Source organism: Pollicipes pollicipes, unplaced genomic scaffold (assembly GCF_011947565.3).
Source record: "Pollicipes pollicipes isolate AB1234 unplaced genomic scaffold, Ppol_2.1 Scaffold_4740;HRSCAF=5597_pilon_pilon_pilon, whole genome shotgun sequence".
Taxonomy (NCBI): Eukaryota; Metazoa; Arthropoda; class Thecostraca; order Pollicipedomorpha; family Pollicipedidae; genus Pollicipes; species Pollicipes pollicipes.
In genome coordinates, this window is record NW_023596545.1 from 1,603,055 (window position 1) to 1,613,717 (window position 10,663).

At 51.7% G+C, this 10,663-nt stretch overlaps 1 protein-coding gene across 6 annotated transcripts; it reads left to right on the plus strand.

Moving 5' to 3' along the window:
• The first annotated feature begins 1,389 nt into the window (after nt 1–1,389).
• Nucleotides 1,390–9,985, plus strand: sud1 (Prolyl 3-hydroxylase sud1). Of its 6 annotated transcripts, none has more exons than XM_037222490.1 (8): nt 1,390–1,408; nt 4,382–4,562; nt 4,892–5,188; nt 6,165–6,281; nt 6,924–7,144; nt 8,425–8,818; nt 9,167–9,354; nt 9,715–9,985. In XM_037222490.1, exons 2-8 carry the CDS (start codon nt 4,394–4,396, stop codon nt 9,853–9,855), a joined length of 1,527 nt encoding a protein of 508 aa, XP_037078385.1. In that variant the 5' UTR covers nt 1,390–1,408; nt 4,382–4,393; the 3' UTR covers nt 9,856–9,985. The 6 variants fall into 6 exon arrangements, with proteins under 6 accessions (XP_037078385.1, XP_037078381.1, XP_037078380.1 ...); XM_037222486.1 differs by lacking the exon at nt 1,390–1,408 and adding an exon at nt 1,754–1,870; XM_037222485.1 differs by lacking the exon at nt 1,390–1,408 and adding an exon at nt 1,754–1,866.
• Nucleotides 9,986–10,663: the final 678 nt, after the last annotated feature.

Sequence of the window (10,663 nt, forward strand, 5' to 3'; positions counted from 1 at the left end):
TATATATATATATATATATATATATATATATATATATATATATATATATATATATATATAATCACCATCACCATCACATCACCATCAATGACATTTAATTATTTCCATAATATGTTAGGTGAATGTAGACCGGACAATAGTCTCGTCTCTAACCCCCCCCCCCCTCCCCGGTCACCGGGCTTGCTTCCTAGAAAAGTTCCTGAGGTATACTCTGAGCCGGCCACCCCTCCCCCCATTTTTTGAAACGTTCCTACGCCTATGCCTATGAACGCTTGAGGGCTAAAAATGGCACATTTGGAATATATTTCGGCGCAAATTTTACCTGTGTGATTTCTAAAAGCTAATGATACCAATAGATTGGCCTTTACAGCACCGCGAAGTGGTGCTGGAGCGTGTTGGTAGAGCTGGAAGGGTAGACGTACAATCTCTACTTTTCGTCTTGCTGCAACTGTCAGTCTGTCCAGAGAACAATCTCAGCGATTTTATAAAAAAAATTGTCCAGTCCTATCTTTAAAGTACGAATTTATTTTGAAAGACATTCAGAAACATTATTTTACGACGGTCGTTCTGGCGCACGTTGCCCGCCGCCTGGCGATGCTCGCAGTGACCAATGCCGTTCGGTTCTGCGGAAACTGCAACCCAAGCCATCGCGGTCCTGGCCCCCATCTTTGCGGGCGTGCAGGCCTATTCTACCTATTAATATAATTTGTTTCACGTCGATTCTGCAAAGGAATGGTCGCTGTCCGGAAAATATGGGATGGCCTCGTTTGAAGTTATTTCGACACTGTCCCACACTTATGAGACCCCTTACATTTTTCCACTGAAAGCACTGCCTGAGAACAGTACGGGGCACATCATTGTCCCCGGTTAAGAGCTGAAGGGACATTCGGTTCCACCGCGGCGTGTTTTCTGCCTGTCATTCCGGCGACACCGGGGTGGTTCCCCTGGCCGATCCAGAGGCCATTAGTGGGGTACATCATATCACATTGGTCCGCTCCCTGACGCGGGAGGCCTTCTGGTCCGCGCAGTGGACCCTCGGTCGACCCAGGAATCCTCACTACTGCAACGACGTCCCTGATCGCCGCATGTGATCAAATAATTGGCACTTAGACTAATGGGGCTGAAAGGGCCCATGCTAGAATTGGGTTGGAGAGCCCACCGTTCTGTACTGGAGGCCAAGCTGGCACAAGACCCTTTCACTGCCTCAGTGTCAACACTCATCATAAATTCTCATGTTTCCTTACACGTCAGAGGGCACGCACCAAAGCAAGCGGACCTCTGTCATTTGGAGTCCCGTCCCCGTCCCTGTCAAGCAAAGCTTCCTCTGGTCTACCCCAGGCCCCTTGTTGGCACACAATACCTTGTTAGGCGCTGTGGGCCACCGAACGATGCAAGGGCACCGACCAATGTAAATCGTGGACCCAGCCTCCTCCTTGATGGCAGATAGGCCCTCAGAGCTGAGACCAACATGGAACTGACTTCGTTGTTGGTGACATCTGGCCGAAATCGAGGAACGCGATGTTTCAGCGGTCCCAATCTGTGCAAGAGATCCTCTAACTGACATTTGAGATCACGGCCCTATGGGCATATCCCCAGAGGTCCTTAAGTAAGACTCACAGCCAGCCCCTCTGTCCTTCAGTCTTCCAATTGGGCCCTTGATCTTTGGTCTGGTATGTGGCTGCCGAGTGGGCGGCTTCTCTGAAAATGCCTGGATGCGGTATTTCGCTAGACCGGCGGTTTTCGCCGTCGTGCATAAATGCCGCTTGACCCTTTGGAATACGCGGCACCGGCAAGGCCGTAGAGTAGGGGTATAGGAGGCGTGGTGCGGTTTGGGGATGTGCTGCTGTTTGTTTCAACTTACGCTGTGTAGGTAATGGCTGGCTATTTGGATTCACTCTTTGACTGCGAACATATGTGGATGGTGATCTGTACAAATATGCAAATTGAACCATATTGGATTTAAAAGCGCATAAGCCATACACAAAGCTTTATGGATGTCAGTGGTGTTTTCGCAATCATTTTACTTCCTTCTGGAGAGTGTCTTGCTATTGAAACCTTTGTAAGCCCACAATGTCCTGCAAAAATCCTGCAACCAGTCTGCAAAATATGTATCCACTCTGCTGTATGCCCACACAATTTGCTGAACCTGGCACAAATATGCTTCAAACCCAGGCCAGACCAAAATGGGCTTAACTTTCCCATATATTTGCCCATGAAAAATGTGTTTGTGAATATTTTTACCTGAAATGACATTTGTGACATCAAGATGCCTTGAAACATTGCCTGCCCATGCACAAAAATTGGTAGTGACTGTACTGTTAACTCAGCTGTGAGGGTCATGTTTGACATAACATGCATTTGTTAATCTGGCCCTGAGATGCTGCCCCAGGTGAAAACTCAGATTGACAGAAAATTGTTTTCCTGATGTTACATAGGCTGGGTAAAGACATTAATTAGGCACCCTATTTCAGCCTGGTATCCTCAGCTAGGAAGTTGCCATTTTTACAGATCACAGCATGGTTTCAAACTATGTTATTAATGTTGGCCATTTAATGGTTGGTGTCAGATGCTCTACCAGCTGAGCTAATGGGATGGTGAAAGAACTTATGCCAGTGCAGATGGCATATGATCACCATTTTTCTAGTTATGGCTCCAGATCAATTGTGAATGCACATATATTAAAAGCGAGCTGTTTAATTCTGGATGCTGCTAATGTATCCAAGTTCATTTGATATGATCTAAATATGTGAAATGTCAGGCAGAGCTCACAGCTGTCATTGGGAGTACCAATAGATTTTGAATGCACAGCATTTGGTAGATCATGCTATGAAATGTATGTGTACATGTTCTTAACAAATAAGTAGGCAGTACTCTTTTATTGATGGAGATGATCCAGAAAAGAGTTTTCCCACACCAACATAGCTGACACACTCTACTAATTATGTAGCCTGAAGCCCAGACAACAACAGACCCATCTCAGTCACCTGACACAGCCTGCAACTATACTGCATGCAACAAGTGGAGACTGTTGGAATAAGTTGGTATAATGCAGCTGCTAGGGTGGAGTTTTTGTGACATTGTTTTCAACTCAACCAAGTTTACTGTGTTCATGGACTTTGGTGCCACTGCAGCCACAGCCTTCATATTCTAGCTGGCAGCTTTGCCACCTGCATCAGTATCTAGATTAATTATTGTAGAAATGTGGTTGTGGTCAAGTTATATTGTCAAGTCAAGTAGATATTGTCACAAAGAAGTGTCAAGGAAAGCAGGCTTTGTATCTTTTGATGCAATGATAGCTATTTCCAGTGATGATAAGTACAGATGATATGTATGTTGCAGCTGTACTAAGTGCCACTGAGGTCACCTTGTGATAAGATGGGATCACCACCATGCAATTATTGTGCAATTGCATGCTTTGTGGTTGGAGGGCAGGTAATTTAACAGTTAAGCTGCATGTCTGAGAAACCAGAGGTACCGAGAAACTTGTGGTGTCCACCCTTTCTTAGGGTAAGAGGCAGGCGATACCAGGGGTGGCACCATACAGCTTCTGCAGCTGGATGTGTCATAATGCTGCAGTGAGACACACACACACATTTTTTGGTTGTGTAAGGTCGAAAATTGCATGCGTTATCTCGAGCGGCATGTGTGAGCATGACAACAAACCATTGACCGCACATTAGAGATTGGTATCTCGCGGGGGGGCATCCTGCTTGACATTCAGTGGCTACCACGATGTCAGCCACCGATGTTAAAAGATAAGTCCGCTGTATGTGTGGTGGCACGAAAAATCCGAATTAAATATATCAAATTGCACTGCCCTGCATTCTGCGTTTGCTTTTCGTGCAGGGGAGTTGGTGTCGCCAAAGAATGGCTGCGAGACGCCTATTTCGTGATCTTATCGTTATTTTATGGCCATCAAAAATCCGCTGAAATTTGAAAGTGGAATGTTTGTGCCGATTTTGAATGTGTGAATATAAAATTATAGGCTAGTGAACAATTCGTATCTCGGTCATGCATTTTTTTAAGGCACACAGAACATTGCTGCCATGAAAGCAGAGCTTCAGTACAGGAATCATGCACCATAGCCATCACTGACAGTAAATGGCAAAATGGTTATTTGTGGAGTGTGAGCTGCTGTTGTCATCTGCTTTAAAAATTACGGGGAAAATCGTACACAATCCGAACATCGTAGTCCTCGGTTATAATGTAGGTGCCGCGCGGCCGGACGTGATGGCGTGACGGTCATGTAGCGTGATACACCGCGCTTGTCGCACCTGATAGGTACAGTGCAACTAACGAAGGCGTCCACGTTGACCAAACATGAAGTCGTCCAAAATGTTATTGGTTAGATGTTTCACATGCATGTTTTTGCTATTTACAGAAGTGTTCAAACATGAGTGCCAAACGGAAGGGTCGTGGCAAGAGTACTGCTGGGTCCAAGAAATGGAAAGCTGAGTTGATGAATGATTGCCCAGTCGTGTGCATGAATGCTTCATATAGCTCGGTTGATTTCAAGGAGCTATTTTCCAAATTTTGGAACGGAGAAGTCGAAGATCTACAAGGTGAGTGACAAGAGAGAGTTGCATAAACCCCATGTGTTCTGAAAACATGATTGGGATGTTTGAAAAGGGTGAGGTGTAAATAATCAGATGCCGATCTTCGCGAAATATTTCAATACTCTGCTATACTTTGCCTTGATTGCTATGTGAAGCCTCTGTATGTGACATGTGAAATTGCAAAATGAAGTTTAATGAACTGGCTCCTTTAACCATAATAATAACATAGCTAGAGTTATTTTTGGTAGCATGATGATATGTTGGCCATAGGTCCGTATCGGATCGCCGAAGAGCGCCTGCCCTTCCTTATGTCGACACAGCCATTGATTTCGCAGACAGCCCTGCAACTGCCTTCAAGGAGCCCTTCAAATGCTGCCAGCTGAAGAACTTCATTTCCGACCACGAGTTCCTGGATAGTTTAAAAGATGAACTCCTCGATCTGGACTTTGTAGAAAAGAACAACGACCTGTACAAGTTTCACCAGACCACCGACCTTGGCAAGATGCAAACCCCACATATCCAGGGCCTGAAGAAGCTGCTCTTCAACACCATGGTAGACTGGTTGAAGGAGGTGACATCTATTCCTTTGGACAACACCGTCGACATGGGCTGTTCACGATATGAGTTTACAGGTACGTCCCTCGTTCTGTCTGGGCACTGGGCTGTTGTGTCGGTTTTATCGTTGTGGTCGTGTTTAATGGGTAAGATTTGCACCAGTAGAGCACGGCGCTGGAAGGGTATTGGTCATGCTCCTCACCGTAGATCAGCTGAGGGTTGCTTGTATTCCCGCGTAGTTCTTGGGGGCCTGGGATTCCCGCAGGGTTCTCGCCGGGCTATTCGTCAGACCTCCGCCTGGTCACACAACATGTAAGCGATGGCTGGCTGGCAAGTTGTCTCAAATGGGTCACATGATTTAGAGCAGTGTTAGAAAATACAATTCCAATGGCAGTCGGCTAGCGAAAGACGGCGTAAGTACGCGAAGCTTGGTGGTATGTGTTATTATCCACAGAAAGTCAAAAGTAAGCTGAAAAATGCGCTATCTGTGTCACATCGTTTTGAACAGGGTTTGTTTTCACAACTAAATCGTGATAAGCCCCAAGTTTCGGGCATCTTTTTAATCATGCACTTGCATTGCTAGGTTGAAATAGATTGTTTGTCAACCATATAAACTATTCATAGGCCTGTTTGATATGAAATGTGCTAAAACGATGAACATGTACACGTTAGTTAATCCATGTTGCATAACACCAGTAAGACAGCATTTCTTGCTAATGCAAAAATTGACGACTCCAGCTTCTGTTGAGCTAGCATTCATAACAACGAGGCCATGCATTCATGAGGAGAAGCATAGAAACGTGGTCAATAGAGGCCATGAAGCTTCAGAAATTGTTCTCAAATGGTTGGAGGCCTGAATCAGGTCAGTTTTTTTTTTTAAAAACTCGTACGTGGATACGGTTGAGACATATCAAGGCTAGACTTTATTCGCCATTCTAGTTGCGCTCTCGTGTGGCGAGATGAGAGTGGTGGCCGTGAGCGGGCGGCACTGGATCGCAGGCCACCTGACTAGCCCGTGCGGCCGTACTGGTAACCTCGTGCCGTGGGCTACAGACACGCTGCTGTGCCACGACGACGAGCTGGAGGGCCGGCGGATGGCGTTCGTGCTGTACCTGGTGCCGCCCTGGCAGCCGGAGGACGGCGGCCTGCTCGACTTGTTCGACAGAGATGGTACCGCGCCCCGGGCAGACGTCTGTGCGGCCGGAGAGACGCCTGCTGCTTGTGGCATCCGTCAAGGGCAGTCGTTCGCTGTGTTATACTACTAGCCTTTTACACGAAGCCACACGAAGCAGGTTCATAAGGCCACATGTTCGAAGGGACGGCATGTATTGATTCACTATCACCTTGTACTCGGTTTCATAACATTGTTTATAACATACACCTGCCTAAAGGCTTCCAATAGGATATATTGTCATGTTCGTTCATGTTCTAATCAAATGTTGAACAGCGGCGTACGGCCATGGGGGCTTCTCGTTTGCGCCATACAATGCCTATTTTGTACTCGGGATGTCATGCTGTGGCCACGAGTTCCATTACGCTCTGTCTTGGCTGTCCATGGCGCGTTTACCGGCACACAGACACCGATACTGCTTCTGGGAGTGCCCTGACCTGGCCAACAGTCACTGTCACACTCCACCAGGTCCGAGCCTGTCGCGCCCCCTGCCACGCCCCCCGTCACACTCCGTCCGGTCTGAGCCTGTCACGCCCCCTGTCACGCCCCCTGTCACACTCCGCCCGGTCTGCGCCTGTCACGCCCTCTGTCTTACTCGGCCCGGTCTGCGCCCCAGTCACCCGGACGCGCTCGTGTTTCAGAGCACGGCCAGCCGCGGCGCGTGGTGCGCTCCCTGCTGCCGACCAGCGGCTGCCTGGTGCTGTTCGAGGTCACGGCCGACTCGTTCCACCAGGTGTCCGAGCTGCTGACGTCCGACAAGGTGCGCCTGTCGGTGAACGGCTGGTTCCATGGGCCGGCGGCGCCGCGGCCGCCGCCCTACATCGAGCCGCGCCCGCAGGCCGAGCCGCCCGGCCACGTGCAGGTACACATGCCGCTGGTTGTGCGTTGCCCACCCCTGCTGTCGGCGTGTCTCGTGTGCGGCACGCTGACAAGGGGTTTGGGAAGGGAGAGAGGACGGGGAGCGGGAGAGAGCGAGAGAGAGAGGGAACGGGGGAGAGGGAAAGAAGGAGTGATCAGGAGATGGGGAGAACGAGACAGAGAGAGAGCGAGAGAACGAGAGAGCGAGAGAACGAGAGAGCGAGAGAACGAGAGAGCGAGAGAACGAGAGAGCGAGAGAACGAGAGAGCGAGAGAGCGAGAGAGCGAGAGAACGAGAGAGCTAGAGAACGAGAGAACGAGAGAACGAGAGAACGAGAGAGCGAGAGAACGAGAGAGCGAGAGAACGAGAGAGCGAGAGAACGAGAGAGCGAGAGAACGAGAGAACGAGAGAGCGAGAGAACGAGAGAGCGAGAGAGCGAGAGAACGAGAGAGCGAGAGAGCGAGAGAACGAGGGAGCGAGAGAACGAGAGAACGAGAGAACGAGAGAACGAGAGAGCGAGAGAACGAGAGAGCGAGAGAACGAGAGACGAGCAGAGAGAGAGCGAAAGAGAGAGACGAGAGAGAGAGGAGAGACGAGGAGAGAAAGAGAGAGGAGAGAGAGAGGAGAGAGAGGATGAGAGAGAGAGAGAGAGAGGAGAGAGGAGAGGAGAGAGCGGAGAGAAGAGAGAGAGAGGAGGAGAGCGAGAGAGAGGGAGGAGGAGAGAGAGAGAGAGAGAGAGAGGGAGACGAGAGAGAGAGAGCGAGAGAGAGAGAGATGAGAGAGGAGAGGAGAGAGCGAGAGAGAGAGAGAGAGAGAGAGGAGAGAGAGAGAGAGAGAAGAGAGGAGAGAGAGAGAGAGAGACTGCAAATACCAATGTGGGGTATGGGGGCGTGCGTGGTGTGCCTGGTGGTTGAAGCTCAGCTGATTTGTGCAGTGAGGTGCAAGCTGTAATTTCATATGTGAGAACAGCTGGTTTCGTTGTGCGGTATATGGCTTAAAGCACTCTGAATGATGTGCATTGGTCCAGGCAGACAATCACGGACGTAAAGCAACGAGCGATGGGGAGCCATGACCCGCCTTACTTGTTGATAATTGCTCAGATCAACCCGAGGATGATGCATGGAAGTGATCGATACGAAGGTTGGCACTGGTACCACACCTTCCGAGACGTCCCTACGGTGAAGCGGGCGCCGCTCTATCATGCAGCTGAATGGTCCACGCATCGCAGCAGGCGGTGGGACTGTGGTGTCGGGAATGGCCAGCTGGGATCCGTGACCGCCTCAGGAGGAGATGGTCTACTCGTGGATCAACCCGCTGTACCTGGCCGAGGAGACGCAGTCCTCCATCCGGCAACAGTTCGAGGGCGACTCAGAGATCCAGCTGGAGGGCTTCCTCCTGCCCGACAAATACGCTGCCGTCAGCGCCGCTTTGCGGCAGATCTCTGAGTGGGAGCTTGTCGGGCCGGCCAACAGGCGGCGCGTCGAGCGGTGCGCTCCGGCGAACCTGCCGCCGCCGCTGGCCGAATGCGTGACGCTGCTGTGCTCCGAGGCCGTGTTCCTCATCCTGAGTCAGCTGACCGGCCTGGTGTTACATCCACTGGCTGTGACGTCGCATGGGGAACGGGTCAACGGTGGTGCTGGTGGCAGCCAGGACAGCGATAGTGAAGACGACGGCAAGGGTGAGGTTCCCGATTATCAGCCTTCAGCTGTTGTCCACCAGACGGCACCACTGTACGGACACCACCGCCTTTCCCTGTCCCATGAGATAACACTAGCATAGGCGCTGCCTCTGTTCCACTAAACAATGTCCTCATGCCAGGGTCCTCGGTGCCAGATGTCTTCATGTAAATGCATTCCTCATGTCCCCAAATGTCATCAGAGCAGGGTCACTCCCAAAGCAGTGGTTATTAGAAGAAACATTGTGTGGGTCCGTCAAACGTCAGCAGTCTAGATCACTGGCCGAGAAACTTGCGCAATCAGATCGGTGGCTCCACCCGTGCACTAACAGTAGCTGTCCATTTCGCTAGATGGCAGTACGGCCGCCTGTCGGGCGCAGGTGCGCCGGTGGCGTCCGGGCGCCTACACGCTGGTGCACGACGACGATTCTGCGCAGCGCGAGTGCGCGCTGGACGTCCGGCTCTGCGTACAGGCCGACGGCTGGCAGGACAAGCTGGGCGGCTTCACCTCCTACATCGCCCGGGGCGAGGACACCGAGGTGAGCGCGCAGCGGCCGGCTCGGTGGAAACGCGATCTTGCCCGAGGGAGTGGGCGTCGGGCGGAGCTAAGACATCGACATCTGGCGAGGTCAAATGGCTTTCGCTACAGTCCCAGAGCCGAGCGAAGCCGCCAGAGCCGCGCGAAGCCAGCTGGTGTAGAGAAGGGGTAGGGGCTGTGTGGGCTGTGGTCGCAGTCGCGGGGCCTCGCAAAGGCCGCCAGTGCTGAGATCGGACGGGCGCCGCGTGTCGCTCTGACCTCGGTGTCCGCGTGCGCCGCCGATCCGGAGCGAGCGAGCCGGCCTGGCGCGGCGCCGGGTGTGGCCGCCGGCGGGCTGACGGTCCGTCACGCCCTTTTTCAGCTGCTGTCGGTCAGCCCCGAGTCGAACGCCCTCTCGCTGGTGTACAGGGACCGGGAGACGGTCGGCTTCGTCAAGCACATCAACGCCCAGGCGCGGGATCGGCAGCCGTTCTACGACATAGCGTGCACCTACTACGAATGAAGGCGCCGCGGCGCCGCCGAGGAGCACCACAGGAGCGCACCCCGCTCTGGAGTGTAGCCTTGGATTCAGCCTGTTTCAGAATGGCGGCGAAAATTTTTAATCAAATACAGTTTCGGAGGAAGAGTGGAAAGCCGGGGTGATGCTTATCGAAGGCACTTCGCCGAACGTTAAGCCTGGGGCAAAAGGAGTGTCGTCCGCCTTCTTTTGCCGTCCGCGACAAACCATGCCACACAATGCCGCTTGCTCACCCGGACTGAAAAACCCGGTTGCTTGTTTTGACGTAAAAAGCTAGCTGCCTGTCCGAAGGCCGTAAATGCGGACGAGCATGGCTGCATGCGGTAGAGAGGGATGCCACCTCCAGCCTTACATGTTCTATAGGAAATACGTGATCCCTCAACTGTGCTTTCAACGCTCACGCGGAAAACTGAGATCGTGAACTGTGCAAATGGTTTCTGCAGAATTTGCGAGCAACCGTGCCGGCTTCCCACGTTGTCCACGGTGAACCGAACAGTTTGCACATCTAATGCGTCGTCGTAGGCGAACGGGCATGGTAGAGGACGATGCCTATCAACCGGTCGAAGCTGCCGAAACGTAGCATGCATGTTTCAACAAAGATCACTGACAACCGAGTGCGCTGCCAGGCCTTTGACCGCATCACGCGGAAAGCACGGTGGCCGCTGCACTACCGCCGAAATTCGCTCCGCACGACATCAGAACAGTATGCTCGGGCTGGGACGTGGTCGTGCGAGCGGATTTGTCAAGCTCACGCGAAGAATGGATGGCCTGGGGATAACCGCGCGCCGGCTGA